Consider the following 22,436-nt stretch of genomic DNA (forward strand, 5'->3'; position numbering starts at 1 on the left):
AGCAAAGTATTTCCAGGCTGTCTGGCTGGCAGGCATCTCAGTTCCCAGGAAATACTCAGCATTAACAAAACAGACACCTTCTTTTTCTATGATTTAAATTATCATGACTAATTTAACCCAAAATTTAGTTACAGGAGTTACAGAGAGAATCTGACAAAACAAAATAAACAAGCAGTGCTGTGGATTGTGTCTGAACTGAAACCATGGACAGAAAAGACCCTGAATTTTGCATTACTACTCCAAATCTGAATTTGGAGTGTTAGAATTATTATTGTGTTAGAAATGGCTTATATCTTTATAATGGATCAAAATCAAATGCTGGATCCAAATCGCTATCTATTCCCTCACATGATCATAGCCTGGATCAGAATATATAGGTCTGAATCCATTTCAGCTCAGACCCTCTTGCTTGGTGAATTTTGATTTTGTGGAGAAATGTACTGAAGCTAATGCTCCATTGCAGATGGTGGATCACCTATCATTACGTGCACTGGTGAGCTAGAAAAGGCGAATGTCTTCCAGAAGATAAAAAAAGTGATGATTGAATAATGTGTGAGGGTTTTCTTAAAATATATAATACTCCACTGAAAGCTCTACAAATTCTTTGCCATTTATTTTCTTAAGTGGGGATGAAAAAATATATACCAGAGAATGCTGTGCCTTGTGTATTGTTGAGGCAGTCTGCTGAAAACAGAAAAGTTCACTGTTTTGTACACAGTTTCTATCTTGAATCAGTATCCAGCATTACAAAAATAAGTTTGAATGTTTCTGTTGTTGAACTAAATTATGGAAACATAAGAACTGCCATGTCTTAAAAGACTAGTGGTCCTGCTAATCTTCTGTCAGGTCTCCAACAGTGGTCAGTACTAGATGCCTGGGGTTAGACAACACAACAGTTAAAAAAATAACGTCCATAGTCTCTGCACATGAAAGCTCCCACAGGTGGTAGTAATTGTGAAACTGCAGAGTTGGGGGAGGGAAATCTAATATAGGTGCAGCAAACAAATGAGATAGCTTAGTTAATAATTTTAAATTAGAGGTTAAAATCTGCAGCAGACATGAAGAGAAACAAATCCTCAGGGATGTCTTAAATCTACAGAATTTGTAGAAGATTCAAACACAAATATTTCTAGGAGTCTGGGTCATTTCCATTTAAATGCTATTGGTAAGATTATCCTAAATCAGTTAGTTGTGGGTATCATTCCACTTCTTGACATCCTCTTCCTCTCTTGCTGGTATAAATTATGCTGCCAGAGATGGGTGTACAACTCTTGCTGGCTCTATGAAGCTGTTTATGTTTTTGTGCATTTTATATTTTGTTGATATCCACTTTGTTTGAAAAGTTATCAAGGATGACTTTTCTTCTCGTTAGGAAAAAAAAAATGAGAAAAATCCTTATTAAATTTCCTGATGCTTTGGCCTCATCTACAGTACTACAACTTCAATTGCTATTTAAAATAAAAGAACATCTGTAAGGCACTGGAATCTGTGATGATCAAGGAAAAGAGAACAATCTGTATCCATGCCATCCCTTAATTGTTATGGTATTTAAAATTCTTACACATTCCTTTTGCACAGTGACTACTTAGTTACCAAATAATCTAGCAATACTTCCAGTGATGCACGTGATAATTCTTCATTTTATTGGGTCACACTAGTTAGAGATGACAGCATAATCTATGAGTCCAGTTATCACCTCAGACAGATGTAATCACATCCAAACTCCTTTCTTATTCTGCTGTGTAAGATTTCATGCCTGAATTCACCTAAGAAGCAGTGTGCAATGTCATATGTAAATCTGGCTTTCAGCAATGATTTTAACCTCCAAAGCCAGTTTCTGTCTTTGGAAAGTTTCTGGGCAACCTCAAATAACTGCAAGTTCAAAGAAATTCAAATTTATTTCCTTAATCATGTGGTAGGCAAATCAGGGGTGGAGGAGCAAATGTAGGCCACAGACTTCTAGGTGGTGAGCAATTCCTGCTGTCTTTAAGGAAGAGTCCTTAAAGTAAGCAGATAACATAAAAGGCTGCAACTTGTCCTAAGTGACATTATATGTTACATTCTGGCCTCAGTGAGTTGCACTGTCACATGAAAAATACTGGCATGATGAAAATGCCATTTCATTTTGTACAAATGAAACTTCCTGCCTTGCAAAGACTTCCACCTGCAGGAAGTTCTACCGAAGAGCCGGGGTCTCGGTGTGACTTCACACTTTCTCCTTGGTTGTCAACAAAGCTGTTGGTTGACAATGTTTATGATACCCCAGCTGGGATTCTCCTGTCTGTTTTATAGGTTCCCTTTTGATCTGGGAGCATGGTCCCTTTCATTATTTTTTCTGTCAAATCAAAAGTTCACATGCGTTATACTTTCTTGTGTTTTAAGGCAGTTTTGCATATTTGTGAAAATGCTTTTACTGCCTCTTAAGAAGTGACCTTCCCAAATGTATTTTACCACTCCAAGATTTTTTTTTTAGGTTGCTCCAGAACAAATCAGAAGTTGTCCATAATTTTATCTTCTTTTTATTTCTGGGAAGTGAAGTCATTCTAAGGCCTTTAAGTAAACAATTTTAAGTTCAACGTATAAGTAGTAGTTTGTCATCCTATATTACTAGTTTCTCTTACATTATCTAATAGGTTCCAGTTTTAAAACGGGAAAGGCATGCATCTTCTTGGAGACATGTTAAACCTCAGATGAAATGTTGAACAAGACGGACTGCCTAGTTTATACCCCCATCTTTGGCATGTCACCAAGGAGGAATGCATGGTTTTCCTTGCCAAATGTGGGCAAAGCTAAAGCCTACTAAAATAAATGTTTACACAGATCCATAACTAGGATTTATATAATCAATCTTCTATGTAGCACTGGTTAAGCCAGAAGAACCTACTCAATGTCAGCTTTTCAAGTGATACCGTAAAAACACATGTTGTTCTTTAAGACAGACCTGAACTATTGGCTTCAGGTGCTGTTGGCAAAATAAGAAAAAGGTCTAAGATGCATCTGATGTTAAGAAAGGTTAGTCCTGATTAGGACTTGAATGGGAAGCATCTTAGAAAAACCAAGGGTGACGCAAAGTAGTGTCTCATGTGGCTCAGTACTAAAGTGATACCTTGACATGGTGTTAGGGTGACACTGTGCTATTTTAGGTACCATCTTTCAAGAGAGAAGTCAAAAAGCAAAGTTCTTACCAAATGTGAACAGAAAACTTCTACTGTTCACAGTGTGATATTCCAGACCAAATTTAAGTCTATACAGCTACATTGCACATATCAAAATTCCCCTTACAGTTTTAATTTGTCATTATGAGTGGAAACTTTAATTCTTTTTAACAGGATGTAATTATGACTTCACTGGTGGATAATTATGCTTCCCTCTAATTACTGCACATAAATATACACTATGCAGCAGAGTTTATTGTGCCCAACACTAGTGTACTTACAGTAAATAGCAACCAACATGTTTCAATGGGCCCTTGTATTTTGACACTTACATCAGATCTGCCAATTTATCTTCATTGCAGCCTCTTGCACTATTACTGACATCTTTCTCAGAACTGTACTAAAGCAGCGCAGCAGGAAGATTGATGAGGCTGGTATTTCCTGATTTGTACAAAAGCAAGGCACCTGAGAGGTACTGTTACAACAGTCTGATTGAACAAAGTTGGCTAATAATAAGTAGGAAGCCAGCTAATGTAATATTTCTCCCCTGTTAATAAAGGTACTCGAGTTGGAATTTCAAGGGGCAAGTCTGTGTCAACAACATTTTTAAAACAGTTACAACATTTTTATACTTTTATGACAAAAAATTTTAGAGAGGGGTAGTTCATTATCTGCGTCAGTCTACAGTCAGGCAGAAAGTAAGATAGATTTGCACCTTCTGGACTAAATTAGAGAAGTAAAGCATATGCTTTCAAGAGCCTGAGGTCACTTCATCAGATTCTACAGCCTACTGCAGAATCACAGCTGAATCATACCAGCTTGTATCAGTCCCCTTTGATATTGCTACAGTTGTTACCTTGTCTACATCCAAAGACACTTAGACACTTTTGCAAATGTTTATCATATACTGGTAATTAATTGTGAACAAAACAGAAGAAAGAAGTAATTCTCTTACAGGTGTTCAAAACTTTCAGTCACATTGTTCTCACATTCTGGAGCCTCTGTTGTTGGGAACCGTACCCTGGAACCTGAATTTCTCTCTGTACAAAAGGCTAATCCCCTTGTTAAATACAGGACTCAGAGGGCAAAAGATTCCTAGCAAACTACGCTCCTCCGGAGCCTGCAGATTTTAGAAACCTTCCTTGCGAAAGGCACAAATGTACCAACATTAACTGTAATACATTCTGAAACTACTCAGTGCAGAAACTGAGAGCAGATACTCGGATCTATTTTACAGAATGACTAAGCAAATCAATGAGCTGTAACTTGAATTAAACAATTCACTCCCATCAAGCTGTACATGTACACTGCAAAGCAGAACAGGAATTATTTATATTCTGGATGCCTCCAAATAAGCTGACAGAAAACAAGGTTGGAGAGCCTTCTTGAAAGGGTTTACTCCCAGCTTCCATATCAGACAGCTGTCACTCTCAGTCCTATTCACATAAAATTGAACAATCTGCCATACAAAAAAACCGTAAAATACAGATAATGGGGGTGGTGGAGAGAACCACGTGTTATAAAATGTAGAGTTAAATTTTTACATTCCCAGAGCTCATTTGCCAGTAATGCTCTCCACTTCCAGCTTTCACACATTTGGGAAGCGAGAGAAAATGAAGGACAAATTCAAATAAGCAGGAATTACTAGAGGGAGACGTATACAGAAGCAGACTCATGAAGATAGGAAGGAGGAGGAAGAAGAAAGATAAAACCCCCAAAATGCTACAGTGTCCAGATAAAGAGAATAAAGATAGATTCCCTGGAAAGTGCAATCCAACCTAATTTTGAAACAGGCATTTATTTTCATTTACTTCCTTAAGAAGCAGATAACTACCTAATTTCTTTTCTCCTTCTTAGACCAATGTTTAAGCGCTTCATCCTAGGCAAGGATCCATTTAAGATATTTTGTAGAATAATCTCAGAAAACTGCATTTGGTTTGCTGCATGTTAGAGTGTAATATAATAATGTGGTCATTTTCCTCCAATTTAGGCTAGAACAATTCCACTAGTATGTATCAGGAAAGTGAGAAACCAGCTGTATGAGATCCATTGGGATCAATTTACACATAACAGGAGAGAATGCTACCTAGATAGCAAGCTTGCAATAATATTTCAAACCCTAAATTCTTAAAAGATTTTCCAAATATGTCACAGAAATTAAGCTTTTAAAAAAAAAAAATAATTCAAGGGTTTCGGGTTTTTTTCTCCAAACAAAATAACAATACCGGAGCTGAACAACCCCAGTACAGCAGCACAACACTGGAAAGGGATTTCTCAGATCACTGAGTTCAGGCCCCAGGTTAATTTTTTAGCCAAGAACGTAAGGATTTGGAGTGTGAAATAATTTACTTTTCCCAAAGATTTAGCATCTTCTTTTGTAATCAGTTATTTGAATACTGTAAGTCTGTACTAAGACTTGCAGTTTCAATACAGACCTCTTTAGCTACAGCCATGGGAATCGTCATAAATAGACAGATACATAACCACAAAAAGGGTGGTCCAGGGAGGCAGGCAGGCATTGGGGCAGGAGTTCAGGAGAGACGGGCTCAAAATTTGGCTGTCACATATTTCCTGTGAACCCCAAGGCAAATTCTAGAGACAGAAGTTATTAAAGGCCTTGGAAACATGACTTATGAAGAAAGGCTGAAAGAAGGAGTGTTTACTCTGGATAAGAGAAGACTTGTGTGTGTGTGTATGGGGGGGGGTGTTGATAACAGTCTTCAAATACCTGAAGGGTGATTATAAAATAATATGCTGATAGACTTTTCCCTGCAGCTGCAGGGAACTAGGACTAGGAGCAATGGCCTCAAGCTGCAGCAGAGGAAATTTAGGTTTGAGATTAGGATGTACTTTCTGACTACGAGGGTGGCAAAGCACTGGAACAGGCTGCCTGGAGCACTTTTTGAACCTCCATCCCTGGACATTTTCAAGAGCAGGTTGGACATGAGCCTGCTCTGAGCAGGGAGCTGGATTAGATGTCCTCATAAGTTACCTTCCAGTCCTACCTCCCTATGACACTAAGTCATTACGGACTGATCCTGAACAATATTTGGGCATCTATCTCCTATTAATTTTAATGAAAGCTAGATGTTAATGTACCTTTAAGGATTTGAGCCTTAGTCTCTTTATGCCCCAGCTCCTGATCTGTAAAATGGGGATAACAACAGTGCCTTATATTGTCTTGTAAACCACTTCATTAAGATTGTGAGACCCTAAAATACTTTGCTAATGATAATGGTAGGTGGCATCCAAACCCATGTGTAGACAAAACAGGGGTGTATGTGAATGACATGTTAAAGCAGGCTAAATGCTTCTGCACCGCTTTAATGTGGTCGGTGTTTGCATGCCTTGGCGGCGTATTGCGCATTCATTCCAGCCGCTGTAGGAAATTCGGCAGCGTAATGCACCTTAAATGACTTGGGGCATAGTAACTCCTTGGAGGAGTTTTAGTTTGCTGCCCCTACTACGCAGAGTGAAGCACTGGGCTCCGTGCAGCTCCATGGCTCTGCAGGAAGCCCTTTAGGAAGCCTGGCAGTAAAACAGCTCCACCCAAGAAAAGCAGCGAGCCTGATCTTTTTTTTCCCACTCCCCTGGAGCCTGCCTGTGCTGGGCCTGGTGCTTCCCTCCGCAGCTGCTGTGCCCCGCAGGACCAGCCAAGCTGGGTGCCTGGAGGCAGGTGCCGCCTGGGGGGGTGCTCTGTTGCCATGGAGGGAAGCACCAGCCCCATCTGCAGCCCAGGGACCCGCCGGCAGCTTGCCTTCCCCTCCCCACTGGAGAAGCAGGTAAATCAGCAGGGCGTGTGCACAACACAGGGGTTTAAAAACCCACCGCTTCAATTTAGGGCCCCCGTTTCAACTACACACAGCCCAAGTATGCAGTCACACAAAGGTATGATCAAGGTGGAGCAGAGGTAGCAGGCAGAAGCGTGGAGACCTGGCTTTCCCACCAGCCTGCTCTATGACCTTGAGCAAGTCACTCAGCCAATGTGCACCACCTTACTTAAAGCATCTGTAAAGCTTCTGCAGAGGAAAATGTTTTATAGCCACCAGCCCAAATAGTCTTGGTTTGCCTTTTTCCTTAACAACTATTATGAATGGGGTGGAAATAGATCTTTTAACTAATTTACTAATGGAATGGGCTTGGTAGATATTGTATTGTATGGCTATAATGCCTCAGTCAAATTCAGTGAAGAAAAGGGCAAGCCTATTAAAAAAAATAATTAAAAGAAGTTTTAACCAGAAAAGTCTGTCAATGCCTCATATATGCAATGGGCAAGTGGAAACGGAGGTTGCCAGGTCAAGCGCTAATCAGATCTTTTCAAAGGGAGCCAATTTTATTCTCTTTTATGCCAGATAGACTCTATTGGATGAACAGTACAAAATAAAGCCGCCGGAAGGCCGATATTGTACTATTGGGAGACCATGGTTATCTTGGCAATTAAGGACTCCCCAGGAGGCTAATTAAACACATTGAGAGCCAAACATTTTACAAAATGTTTCAAGTGTGTCATAAAATGTACACACCTCAGACAGCTCAGCTCTGAAATGTTAACAGCCTGTTTGTTATTGTCATACTGAACGTGTCTTCCAAATAGGCTGTAGGGATGGAAAATGTTAATATTTGATTAGCAACTGAAAGGATATATTCTATCATCTACTCAATCTGCAAGCCTGTCCTTAACCTAAATCTAGTCCCTTGCAGGATGTTCTTGATTATGTGGTCCAGTTTGGTTTCAAAAGTCTCAGCCACAGGGTTCCCACCTCCTTCCTCAGGAAACTATTCTTTCATTCATTGTTGGGCTGGCTATTTCCCTGAGAGTCCACACTTTTCTGTTCCCAGCTTCATCCCATCACTCAAATCTAAACCTCTTGAATCTTTCTAAACACATCTTCTTCTTCCTAAATGTTTGCAGCCTTGAAAACTCTGTTCAATCATATCTTTCATCTGGGGCAAAAGTGATGGGGGAGAATGAGAAGAAAAAATCTAGTCTAGATAGCTAAACCCTGTTTTTTATAAATAAGAGAATATTTTTTTCTCCTATTACAGATGAATAGCACTTCTCCACAGCAAAGGAATCCCCTGGAAAATCTGAATCTCAAGTGTTTTACCGAGAGCTCCTGGGAAAACAGAGATGCAAAAACAACGTACAAACCTAAATTTCTTGTTAATATATGTATAGTACTTCAAAACCTATGTCAAATTCACTTCATTTGGCTCTCTTCCCAAGTAGCAAAAAACTGAAAAATCTGCACTTATGTGAATAAAGAATCACTTAGCTAACTTTCCAGCTGAAAAGGTCCTAAAGGAGAAAAATACCTTTTAAGTTTTTTCTTTTATTTATGGTCTGGGCTGTTTGGGATTCTACAGTGGTATACAGAAAAATAATTAAATTAGCAGGTTATGTAATAAATTAACCCTTCTCTCCTGTGTTCTATGCTAAGTCAAACACTCAGGATTTCCACCAAGCAATAACAGGCCAGAGGATGAAATATTTAAAACCCAGCTCACTGCATGCTTCTGCCAAATAGGGATTGTATTGAAAACCACATTCTAATAATCTGTCAAATGAAGCATCTTCTTTAACTCACATGGATACAAGAAGGATTTCCAAAGACAGTAGGGGGCCAACCTTTTTTTACAGGTGTGCCACAAATTAGCCTCACAACCTTGTGCCACTCTGATCCCCTTCTTTGCCCAATCTGCTGCTCTGCTTTCTGCTCCGTACTCTGTGCTCCCTGCCCAAACTCCTGCTCTGCTTTCTGTCCTGTGCTCCCTGCCTGATCTCATGCTCTGCCTTCTGCTTCTTGCCCTATCTGCTGCTGTGTGACCTGTGCCTTCCCTGATATATTGTGTGCAATGAACAGAGGCTGCCCATGTCATTGATGGCATTCATACCACAGGTTGGCCACACTTCTAAGAAATACTGTATGGCTGGCTCTTTATTGACTGGATATTGAGATGGCTCTCCTTTCACTTGGAACCAGGACTACTTTCACTAAAGGCCAAGGTATAACACAACCATAAATTGGCATGAGATCCAAATCAAGCCAAATATGTATACCCAAAAGGAAGAAACAAATATTTTTACCTTGGGTTTTCAGGTGATAAAATAGGTATCATGCACAATGGAAATGGCAAGATGCAGGCATAGCACTTTATGTTAGTTTTTTAAAGGAACACCAGTAACTTAAAAAGCATACTTTTCACTGCATTTTCTACCCTGCTGCTACAAGTAAGATTTCCGATGCTATATGTGAAAGAGATTAAATTTTAAAATGGACTTTTTTTCTATTTACTTCATGTGTTAATGACTTCAGGAACTGTCAGATTAGGAGGGATCCTGGTTTTGTCTAATAAAAAAAATCCCCAATTTTCAGATTTAAAAAAGTAACCCAAAAAACACCTTTTTCCCTAATTTAAATTAAATTACACACACCCGAGATATATATATATATATATATAGATAGAGCGAGAGAGAGAGAGAGAGAGGGGTTACTTTTTAATCTGAAAATTTGGGGATTTTTTTTTAAATCAAAGCAGTGTCCAGATTTCCTTAAAAGTAATGGTAAAAATACAGTCACAGTTAAAACCATCCAACATTAGTAGCAGAAGTAGTGAAGAGGTATAGTGCCTGAAACAACTTTAAACTTGTTATTTGAAATTGGCAAGATTTGAAGATAAATTTGTCCCTTTAACATATTTTTCTAACTGATCTTACCTCCAGAAAATGCTCTGCTTGCTGCTCCCGATCCAATTTTCTTGATGTGGTTGTAATCAGACCTGTGGAAAAAAGGTAAGATTTGATTGTCAATATCTGTTGGAGTAACTTAAATCTCCCACTGGCCACAAAAGACAAGTTCACCTTCCTAATTCTCAAAATGGAAGAAAAAAATAAAGTTTTATCAAGCAGAAGTCTCAAGATGTCTGTCAAATATTCTCCTTCACAGCATTATCGCACTTTTTGACTGACAATGAATCTGTGAAGAAAAAAAAACACCACTCTCTGAAAACTAAATGAAAACTTACAATTGTATTTATGCAGTTAATGCATTACAATTACTCTAGTGAATGCAAAAACCTTACTAAAGAGCCACTACTTGTCTTATGGTTGTTTCAATGAGTCATTTGCATATGACTGAAATCCTCCAGTAAAAACCTCATTAAAGATTTCAGAGTTCTTGAACAATTAATATGATGGGGTGCTGATTACTTCTTTGCCAATGAATAACATTCTCTTCTCTCATTTAACTTTCAGATGGGTCTATGATCATTCTTGTTGCACTTGAAAAAGGTTATTTCTGTAATAGCCACTTGTATATATGATGATTTCCAAATGTAATCATTGTCATGTGTTAAAGATTTTCTATTGCTTTTTCAATTTTGTTCCAGGTGCAAATTGTGCCTATAAAACAAAGTCATTTTTATATTAAAAAGTTCAAGTTATATTTTCTTTAAACAATGCTCTTTCATAAATGAATAACCTCATGCAAGTTTTTGACTAAGTATAAAACACATAAGACCCTCTGAAGGACCCGCCAGGATTCACGATGTTTACTGATACATAAATATCATTTTAACATTTATGTTTGCTCGGTAGCAATGAAAAGGTCAAATCTAAGTCCCGCCTCTGTCTTAAACAAAGTGTTTCTTTGAATAGCATGACACGCTGTGTTCTGTCTTGGTGGTGGGATCTGGCTAGCATTAGGAGACCTTATCTTCTCAGTGGGATATGTTTTATTAGAGACACCACCAATGTACCATACATAACTTTGCTAGCATTCCTTCTTCATATGATCACTAGGAAAAACAGAAGGAATAATATCTCTTGGTTTAGCTATAAGATATGTTTGTGTAATCAGAACAGCCAGTTATCTGAGCTTACTATTATGATAACCTTGAATTCTTCAACATAATATTAAGTCTATAATAACAACAACAGTGATAGCACCAGCAAGAGCAGCAGTGATGAGGACGCACTTACACAGCATCTTTAATTCTAAGGGATATATTTGGTAGCCGTGTTGGCCTGAAACAAAATGAAATGCAAAAAACTCTAAAGTCCTGGCTCCAGTGCGAAGATGCGCGGTGTAAGCCCCCTGCACCACCATGAGCCTAGGGACCCCAACAGCGATCGCAGGACCCCCAACGAGCCCCGGCTGGCCTCCAGGTAAGCAGGAGCCATGAAGGGAGGGACCTAGTCAGTTGGGAGTGGGCTGAGAGGGATAAGAAGGGTCACACCTTGTCCCCTGCCCCCAGCTCCTCCTTGGCCCAGCCCTACAGGGAGCTGCGCGACTGGAGCCTCGCAAGCAGGTGCACTCCTGGGCCCAGCGTGCTAGTTACCGCAGGAGTTTGCGCAGGAGGGCGAGCCGAGGCCCTGCCTGTGAGCCCCCCAAAGTAGACAGTCCCAGCCATAGCCGGCCCACCAGTGGCAAGACAGGGATGGGCATGTGCCACACACCGAGGGTCCCCTTGGGGTATGCAGCTGCCCCCTCCCCAGCACCTCAGGGACGGCCACCCAGACAGAGCCCATGGTTCTGGGCTCCATGCAGACGGAGCCCCTGGCTCTCACCTGCGGGGGCTGCCTGTCACATTTCAGGCTCTGGGGCCCGGGAGCATGGCCGCCTCCTCTTGTGGGGTCTGCTCCCTACTGGCGTCTCTGGCGTGCCAGCTGGAGGAGCTCCAGGCCGCAGTCCAGAGACTGCATCACTGTGAGCAGGAGATCACTCAACTGCCAGGCCCTTCTCCCCCGGGAGGCAGAGGGTAAACCACGGTCTCCCTCCAGGACAAGGGAGGACTCGGGACCTCCCTTACTGCCTAGCCCAGGGGTTGAACCAAGGTGGAGAGGGGCCCCAATGCCTGCCGCACCAAGGTCCCTGCCCCGCTGCAGCTTTGCAACAGGTACGAACCTCTTGCAGCCCCAGCAGAGCCTGCTGAGTTGCCAGCTCCCACAGGCAACACAGGCGCTACTGTAGCTACTGCCCCCGCTCTCCCCAAGACGAAACGCGAAGTGTTTGTCGTGGGAGACTCCATCCTGAGGGGGACTGAGGGGGTAATCTACCACCCCAACCCCTTTGCCCGGGAAGTTTGCTGCTTCCTGGGAGCCAGAATCTGAGACATTGCGGAGAAGATCCCAAAGCTCCTCCAGCGCACAGACCACTATCCATGCTCCTTATTCATATGGGCGCCAATGACACGGCTCAGAGCGCTCCCAGCCGGGTCATGAGACGCTGCAGGAATTTGGGTGCAGGGGCTAAAGGGTGTGAGGGCACAGGTGGTGTTTTCTTCGATCCTCCCAGTCTCGGGCTATGGGCTGAGGAGGGAGAGGAGGATCCATGTAGTCAACCAAAGACTGCAGCGCTGGTGTCATTGGGAAGGCTTTGGCTTCCATGACCACAGTCCCCTCTTTGGAGAGAGAGGCAGTGAGCTGCTGGGAAGGGACGGCCTCCACCTCTCCACTGGGCAGGAGGCTCTTCTCAGCCAGACTGGCTGACCTGCTCCACTGGCTTTAAACTAAGACCACCGGGGGATGGGGGGACTACTGCCACTGCTGGCCCACTGAGTGGCCCTTGCAAAGCCAGCAGGTCAAGGCACTTAGGGGAACCCACCCCTGCCCCAGCCCTGTAACAAAATGTAGGCAGGGCAAGGGCCCCCAAGCGGACACTTGCATGTCTGTACACAAATGCCAGGAGCTTGGGGAATGAACAGGAGGAACTTGTCCTCCTGCTAAATGCAAATAACTGCTATGTCATTGGGATAACAGAGACCTTCTGGGACTCCACCCATGACTGGACCACAGGTATAGATGGCTATACCCTGTACAGGAGGGACTGAGTGGACAAAAGGGGCAGGGGCATAGCTCTCTCCATCAAGGAAAGCTACGCATCCCTGCAAGCCAACATTGGCACCCATGATGGATGACTTGAGACCCTCTGGGTTAAAATCCATGGGGAATACGGCACAGGGGATACCCTGGTGGGAGTCTACTACAGACCCCCTACCCAGGTCAAGACCTTGACCAGGAGTTTGCCAGGGAATTGGCTGAGGCCGACCTCTCAGTGTATGGTATCATGGGAGACTTTAACTACTCAGACATCTCATGGGAGGGGCGCTCAGGCAAATCCTAGCAGGCGCAAAGCTTTCTATTGTGCATGAGTGACCTCTGACGCAGGAAGTCTGTGGGCCAACAAGAGGTAAAGCGCTGCTTGACCTCATGCTGGGAACCGGGGACGACCTAATCAGCGACCTAACAATCTGAAGGGAAGCTGGGTGACAGTGACCATGAGCTGATCACCTTCACCATCTGCCGTAAAGCTGGCAAGTCAGTCAGTAATACAGAAGTCCCTGACTTCAGGAAAGCTGACTTTGACAAGCTAAGGAGGCTTGTCAGTGAGGCCCTAAAAGGCCAGAACCCAAAGGGGAAGGGAGTTCAGGACAAGTGGTTGCTCCTCAAGGGAGCAATCCTGGATGCGCAAGCAAAGTCCATCCCGTCTCAGAGGAAAGGGAGCAAAAGGGCACAACAGCCCCCTTGGCTCTCCAGGGAACAGGTGGACCTCCTGAATCTTAAAAGGAAGACCTACAAAGGATGGAGGACTGGATCCACCACCAGGGAGGAATACTCTGCTCTGGTCCGGACCTGCAGAGAGCAAACCAGGAAAACCAAGGCTGCAAAGGAACTCCAGCTAGCTACAATATCAAGGACAATAAAAAAAGTCCTTTTTTAGATATCTGGGGAGCCAGAGGAAAAGCAAGAGCAACACTGGACCCCTGCTAAACCAGATGGGGCAACTGACAACTGATGCCCATGAAAAACCAAACTTGCTAAATGGGTACTTTGTGTCAATTTTTCACCAGTCCCATGACATGCCCCTGCCCACTGTGGGTCAGGGAGGTCTGGGTGAAGGAGATTCCTTGCCCTCCATTGAAGCTGACCTCGTGAAGCAACACCTTGACAGGCTGGATACCTTCAAGTCAGCCGGCCCTGACAGTTTACACCCAAGGGTAGGCAAGGAGCTGGCAAGCATCATAGCTCAGCCCCTGGCACGGATCTCCGAGAGCTCTTGGCACTCTAGTGAAGTGCCCGATGATTGGAAGAGGGCCAATATTGTGCATATCTTCAAGAAAGGGAGGAAAGTAGATCTGGCAAACTACAGACCCATCAGCCTGACCTCAATCCTGGGGAAGGTCTTGGAAAAGATTATCAAAGAAGCCATCCTTAACAGACTAGCTGAAGGCAATATCCTGAGGGATACCCAGCATGGTTTTGTTGCAGGTAGGTCTTGCTTGACCAATCTCATTTCCTTTTATGACCAGGTGACTTATCACCTGGACAAGGGGGAAGAGATCAATGTTGTATATCTTGACTTTAAAAAGCCTTCAATTTGGTATCCCACGATCACCTCTTGACTAAACTGGCTAACTGCAGCCTCAACCTCACCACAATCCGCTGGCTGGGGAATTGGCTCCAGGTAGGACCCAGAGGGTGGTGGTTGAATGGAAGCCAATCATCTTGGTGCGCGGTCACCAGTGGGGTCCCTCAAGGCTCTGTCCTAGGGCCTATACTATTTAATATCTTCATCAATGATGTGGACATTGGTGTCAGAAGCGGACTGGCCAAGTTTGCTGATGACACCAAACTCTGGGGTAAAGCATCCACACCTGAGGACAGAAGGGTGATCCAGGCAGATCTTGACAGGCTCATGAAATGGGCGGACAAGAACCTGATGGTGTTCTCAAGGTTCTCCACCTTGGGAGGAAAAACCTGCAGCATCCTTATAGGCTTGGCAGTGCTACGGCGGTTAGCACTACAGATGAAAGGGACTTGGGGGTCATGATTGACCACAAGATGAACATGAGCCTTCAATGAGATGCTGCAGCTAGTAAAGCGAGCAAAATGCTGGCTTGCATCCATAGATGCTTCTCAAGCAAATCCTGGGACGTCATTCTCCCGTTGTACTCGGCCTTGGTGAGGCCGCAGCTGGAGTACTGCGTCCAGTTTTGGGCTCCACAATTCAAAAAGGATGTGGAGAAGCTTGAGAGGGTGCAGAGGAGAGCCACGTGCATGAGAGTCAGGAAAACAGACCTTATGATGAGAGGCTGAGAGCCATGGGACTCTTCAGCCTGGAAAAGTGCAGGCTCAGGGGTGATCTGTTGGCCACCTATAAGTTTATCAGGGGTGCTCATCAGGATCTGGGGGAACATCTGTTCACCAGAGCGCCTGAAGGGATGACAAGATCAAATAATCACAAACTCTACTGCAACTGATTCAGGCTGGACATAAGAAAGAACTTCTTCACTGTCCAAGCCCCCAAGGTTTGGAATAGACTGCCACTGGAGGTGGTTCAAGCACCCACTTTGAATGCCTTCAAGACACATTTGGATGCTTATCTTGCTGGGATCCTATGACCCCTGCTGACTTCCTGCCCCTGGGGCAGGCAGCTGGCCTCTATGATCCTCTGGGATCCCTTCCAGCCCAAATGTCTATGAAATCTATGAACATTAGGCACCTACGTGGCACTTAAACTTTAGGCATCCAAGCAATGGCATTCTATTCCCTTCCTGATTATCTAAATGGCCATTTTTTAAGTTGCCTACGTAGCTTTCTTGGCACTTATGTGCCTAAAGGAATTCTATTCTTGGACCTGTAACCACGCACACGTGGATGATAGTACACATGCAGACTGAGCGTGGACAGTAGCAGCCAGAGAACACGTGCACTCCTCTTGTGAATGCATAGTTGTCTTAGATATGCAAAACTGGGGTCAACCAAAACCTATAACTACAGGCCTTAGACTCAGGAATGAGGATGAGGGAAGAATACATCCCCTCCCACCCCTAAGAGCTGAGTGACTAGGGTGCTCCCCTGAGAAGCCAGAGAACCTGGGTTCTAGGCTTTTCTCATTGAGGCAGGCTTTGAATCAGGGGTCTCTCTGATTTCCTAGCACACTAACCACAACACCATGCTACAAGTGAGATGTTACTCAGGCCCTTCTCCAATGCTCCTTTAAAGTAGGCTTCTTGGGCAGCCATGAGAGGGAAGTCTTTGAGGGACATGTGGGACCAGAGGGAAAGGAACAGGCCAGAAGTTATGTGGCTTAGTACAAATGCTGCTGGCCTGTCAGGGAAGATCCTGTTGCGTTCTCTTTTAAGGTTCTGCTCAAACTGGGTGCATCTACATGTTCATTAATGCGCATTGGCTACTGCGCATTTAAATTTAGTAGTTGTACAATCAAGTACTAAATAAATGTGCAGTAACCAGATTTAGTGCACAATAGTGCCAGTGAATGTCTGTTAAGTGATGCTACTTCTCAGTAGTGGATTAGCTGTGTATTAACTGTTTGTGCTGTGATATGCTACAGTATTATTAGGCTGCTGTGCTCTTAGCGTCTTGTGTAGATGTACCCAGAGAGGCAGAAGCTTCCCTTTGTATAGCCCTTCCCCTTCCCCCAAGCATCCATTTTTTCCCCCCAGTGTCTTAGTTTGTGAAATAACATAGTATTCTTCACTAGATAGGTAAAACCAAAGAAAGAATCTATCATCAAATCTCACAAGAACTCTGTTGTGTAAGTTAAGCTAGCCACTGAGTTACGGTCACACCCCAAACCCCAACTGAACCAATCTCTATTCTGCTTGCAGTGTATAAACATATAGCGAGCTCCATCCCGAAGAAGTTATGCATATCCCAAATTAATGATTATGCAAAGTCAAGAGCAGCTAAATTAACTCCATTCAAATCCATATCCAGCATATTCTTTTATAGGCAAATTCTGCAACACAGTCTGATGAAAAGGCTCCCTTGTGAACTTTATGAGAAGCAGGCATACGGCTGCACTGCTCCTTGGGCTTTACTCCTGGTGCCCAGCAGTGGAGTAGGCAGAACAGAGCAGTAAAACTCCCTGCCTGCATCTTACTCTGGGAACTCCCAGAGTTGGCAGCTGTTCCTCTCTTCTTTCCTCCCAATCAACATGAGGGAGCAGTCCTTCTCCAGACCAGAGTGACCCTGGTCTCTGGATGGCACGGGAGTCTTCCCTGGCTCCACTCTTTCTGATTCCTAGAAGGAGTTAAGCCAATGGAAAGTGTGCAGATGTAATCTCTCAGGAGAAGCTCTCCCAGGAGTAATTTCTACATTTTTGCAGCCAGAAACTGCCATCTTTGCTCTGGGAGAAGAAAGCTTGAACAGCTGCACATTTCTGTTCTTCACCACAAGAGCAACATTCAGAAAATGAATGTCCCTGCAGAGTGGGGCCACATATAGGGCTGATGCCACAAGAACTGCAACATTATCTGTTTAGAGGCACTGAGGCACAATGGAGGAAGAAACAGAGAAAAAAGTATAGATATTTAATTTAAAATATTTTACCCAAGTACCTACAGGGTAGAAAACAATAATACGTCTTGAACAGAGAAATATTGCAACTCATATATCTACAGTTTTTTAGAATTATAACCAAGCAATAAAAAATTGAAACTAGTTTTAAATTTTGAACATATGAAAAGCCACATAAAACATCTTCATTTTGTTTACAGAAATAGGAATTATCTGGAAAATTAGCATGAGGATCCAGGGTTTGAATATTTGAGCAAAGTTCTGGGGGTAAATTCCTTTTTGGGTCTAAAATGACCTCTAACCTAACAGCTATATGTATTGTTCTCTGTTCAGTGTTATTTCCTTGTCATATTTTTTCTTTTCTATTTTCCTTACAAGGTTTTGTTGCCCTAATCAGCCCCCAGGTGTAGTAAATCTTCTCAGGGTACATGTTCAGCTGTTAGGCAGATTTTATTTAGAGAAAATAATTCACCACCACCCAACCTCAAGCTTTATTTAAATGACATCTAGGTTGTGCCCTAAGTTACGACACAATCTTACAGGAGAGGAGAGTGGGAAATTTACCATTAGTAGTATTCATTTAATGCTTCATATTCATATATTAATAGTATTAATTTAATGCCTTTACATTATTTTCCTTAAAAGACATATGTTGTTTTCTCCAAACATAGCTTTCTTTCTTCTAGACAATAGTCTAGACAATTTCAGTGGGCTGTTCATAAGTATGGTCTATATTGCATGATTATAAACATTTCTTGCTTACATTCAGGATAGACATTCTCTAAACCTTCTGGTATACCTGTTCCTAGTCAGGTCCTGAAAGTGGGGAATAAGCTGAACCTTCAGAAACGAATTGTCTGTTAAGGTCAAGAATGTAGTCAGAAAAGTGTGTCTATTCTTAAAAAATTGTACATTTGAAATGCATTTTCCCATGGATCTCAGAGCATTTTACATATATCCTAACTAGGATAAACAGTAGTTATCACCCAATATTATAGAAGGAGAAACTGATACACAGATTAAATAACTTACCTTAGGTCTCAAAGTGAGTCAGAAGTAGAGATATGAAAACCCAGAACAAAACCCAGAAAAATTTTGGGAAAAAAAACATTTTTTCCCCAAGGAGGTTTTTTTGTTTTTTTCCTGAAAAATTGAAATTTTTTTGAAAAATTTAAAAAACCTCTTACGAAATATTGTCTTTTAGGATGAGGAATAAAGTCTTTTAGGATGAGGAATAAACACTAAGACAAGGTGTTTACAGATTGCTACCCTTTACTCCCCCAAAATGTTTTCAAATAATTATGTAATAGGAAGACTTTTATGTAAGACTATGTACAGTATCAGATCATTACAATTCTTGTACGCCAAAGACAAGCAAGTACAGTAGAACTCTCAAATGCAAGAACAAGATGCATTTCTGCCCCCAGGGGGCACTCCCATTTTCACAAGAGAAGGAAAAGGATTCAGTGCCTTCTTTGCTTGTGGACTTTTGATCTAGAGGTTGGTGGATCTGCTCCTGTCCTCCTGACTAGGCCTCAAAGGACTGGGATTGGACACTAGCAGCAGCGTCCATTCTTTCCTGTAGAGATTAAAAACAAGGAGCTTATTGCCCTGTGTGGAGAGACATGGACTGATACTGGAGAGACCAGCAATGAAAGAGAGACAGAAGTGGCGAAACAAGGAGAACTCTGTTTCCAAAGCAGCTGTCTCTAAGATAGAGCATCGAGGAGGATAAAGCAAGGATCTGGAGAGAAAAACAGAAGTAGAAGCCTGTAGGGGTAAAAAGGACCCCCGAGGATGAGTCCTACCTGCAAAAAGTAACTGGATCAAGGCTTATCAAGCTGGCAGGCAACAGAGAAGAACGTTCATCTCCAGAAAGAGGCTTCGAGCAGTGTGGGAATGGTGACTGAAGCAGCAGTGGGATAAAAGAGAGTAACCACCTTTGAAGGTATGCACTAAAGAGTATATATTGTTTCTTGTTGTGTTCAGACATTTGTTGAAGTTAATCAGAGTCTATAGAAGTCAGAGTGGTGATTACTCTTATCACAGTAAAGGAAAATAAATATCCAGAGAGATCTGGTGAGATAAGATCTCCCCTAGAGGCTGAGTATACTGCAGAAAAGAAAAAAAGGAAAAGGAAAGAAGATTTTTTCTTGTTTATTTCAAACTGTTAAGTTTCAGTTACTTTGTATTGTGTTTGATGTGTGAATGGAGTAAGCCAACTGAAGATTTGCAAAGACAAAAATTAACATATACCTGGAAAGCTTATAATTAACGCAGTCTGTCTAACTGTGTGTTGTTTATAAATGTAAAGGGAAAATAAAGAAAAGTAATTAACCCAAAGGAAACTGTGATTTAATCACAGAAGTTAATTTCGGGTGTTGTCTAGAACAGGTTTGATACAGCTTGTAACCTAGTAAGCCCATAGTTAGATTGCCACTGTATGACTGCAGTAGAAAATAAGTAACACCTCCCAACTAATAACATCAAGAAATAATCAAGACGTGGCAGGAAAGAGTCGGAATGTACTGCAAAGACTCAAATATTGGCAATCACAGAAAAGGGCTAACAAGGTGACATAAGCAGAACCCCCATACCCTGCTTACTCAAAAGCCTCAGAAAAGGAGACAGAACAAATCTAAAGGTTTTGGAGTTGGAAGGAACCTGCCTCCTCCTGGCCCTGTGACCTTGAGATCCACAACAGTACAGAATCAGCACAAAGGAGCTGAAAGAAAGTATACTTCTTTATTGAAAGGTAAGAGTTTTAATTTCTCCGAATTCAGTATATTAAACTATATTTTAGCTGCATTAGTACATTTTCATAACCTATGTAATTCATAATTGAGTTCCTACTAATCTGATATTTTGTGACAAATTGCCCAACCATAGCAGTGACGTGAGAACCTGCAAGACAGGGAAGTTGTTAATAGTTAACTGAGAAGTCCTCTCCTTTATCCATTACTAAATTTGTACATGCTGTAGCTTAGTGTTTATATATGCAAGCTAGCCCCTAAATTACATTTTTCTTTTTTCTCCCTTAGCAAAATGGTGCGACCAGCTTCTAGCATATGGAACCATTTTCACACTGCAAGTTATTCTGAGAAAAAAAAGTGATTTGCAAATGCTGTCAAATGAAATATGCATTTCCAAATGCTACTAGGATGACCAAACACATCATTGTATATAAGAAGTGTCCTACAGACATTAAAAAATCCTTCATGGGTGTAAGTGAGGAGGAGGTAGATCATGATGATGAAAATGCAACTAGCTTTTTCCAACATTCTCAATCCAAAAGTACTCTTACTGCTGCTGCTTCTTCCTCTACAACATCAGCATCAGAAAGGGTTGCCCAATCAACATCCGTAAGTAATCAAATATTGCAAGCAACTGTATAGAAAAGACTCTCATTAGCCTCATTTGTAGACAAGATGACACCTGAAGATCAGGAAAAAATTAACCAAGCTCTTGCAAGAGCAACACATTCTTCTGGGATGCCATTGTCAATAACTGAAAATGCATACTGGCAGGAAGCTTTTAAATTACTAAGACCATCAGACCATTTGCCCAGCAGACATTCTTTGAGCAAGCCTCTTTAAGTCAGAATATGAACGTGAAATGCAATCTGTGCAAGGAAAAAATCAATGAAGTACTGTCTTGCAGTACTTACAGATGGATGGACAAATGGGCAGGGAGAAGGAATCATAAACTTTGTGATAACAACACCACAACCAGTTTTTTACAGAAGCATTGACACAGGAGAGAACAGGCATACTGGAGAGTATATCAGTAGTAAAATATGTGAAGTCCTACTTGAGAGTGATAAAGTATTTGCTTTGCTGACTGACAAATCAAGTAACATCAAATGTTGCAGAATACAGAACATCTTCAGGTATTTGATCCAGGAATGCTCTGCTAAGCATATCCCTCCTGCACCATGGTGGCAAGGCCTTTGCACAACACAGCCTCTGACTCCTCTTGCTTCTCGCCTGCTTCAGATTCCTCCATCTTCTGCAGCACGTGAAAGAAACTGGTCTGTTTCAAAACACACCAAATCAAGAAATAAATTAACATATGAAAGAACAGGGAAGGTCGTCTCAATCCGGGCACACCTTCAGTTTTCAGAAGTCCATGAAGATGATAAAAATGAAGGATCAGAAGATATACAGAAACTGCTGATAGTGATAGCTCAGAAAAGGAGACTTACTTAGACAAAGTTTCTTGTAGCAAAATTTGTATTCAATGAGTCTTGGGAGTTTTTTTTCTCCTTTTTTCCTCAGTTCTTTTTCTAAAAAATGAGTGCTTTCTATATCTGCTTGACACTGTGGAGGAGACCAAGTCCCGAATACATAATAACTTTTTTTGTTTTATTATAATTTTGATGGTTTCTTCTATTTCCAACTTTAATTTTTGCCTGCTTCTCATAAACTGGCAAAAACTAAGAGATGCTAGGTTTCTCAGAGTTCAGAATCTTGTAGCTCCATTTGTAACAAAAATTAAGAACATTTTAAAGTAAATTTAAATTAATAAATTTGTAATTATTGTCTGGATAAACTATACTTTTAAATTTAAAAAATATACCAAACGTGATAATTTTATGAGCAAACCAAGTTATACATAATACATTTTATGTTCTTAAGGTAGCAAAGTGAATTCAAATCTGTAAAGGGTGCTAAGAAAATAAGTATTCTATATATCTCAATTTTTCCAAAATTTCTGTTTTTTTTCCCCCCATGGCTTCAAAATTTCAAGAAATTTTACATCTCTAGTCAGAAGTAACACGAGGAATAGCATTCTGAACTTCCGGCTCTCATCTTTCTATCACTTGTTTTATAACACACACACACACACACACACACACACACACACAATTTGTTTCTAAGATTCAATCATAAATCTTATATACCGTATCATATATACCATGTTTTCTCACTAATAGCTCACACCTTTTCCCCAAAAAC

At 41.8% G+C, this 22,436-nt stretch overlaps 1 protein-coding gene across 5 annotated transcripts in view; it reads right to left on the reverse strand.

Moving 5' to 3' along the window:
• FAT3 (FAT atypical cadherin 3) overlaps window positions 1–22,436 on the reverse strand; it is a 661,489-nt gene that overhangs the window by 214,148 nt on the left and 424,905 nt on the right. For all 5 annotated transcript variants that reach the window (XM_090030588.1, XM_090030587.1, XM_090030584.1 and 2 more), the window contains exon 4: window positions 9,874–9,935. In XM_090030588.1, coding sequence (XP_089886714.1) covers window positions 9,874–9,935 — 62 coding nt within the window. The remainder of the gene's footprint in view (window positions 1–9,873; window positions 9,936–22,436) is intronic.

This window comes from Crocodylus siamensis, chromosome 1, assembly GCF_052110815.1.
Source record: "Crocodylus siamensis isolate JL-2025a chromosome 1, ASM5211081v1, whole genome shotgun sequence".
NCBI classification, from domain to species: Eukaryota; Metazoa; Chordata; order Crocodylia; family Crocodylidae; genus Crocodylus; species Crocodylus siamensis.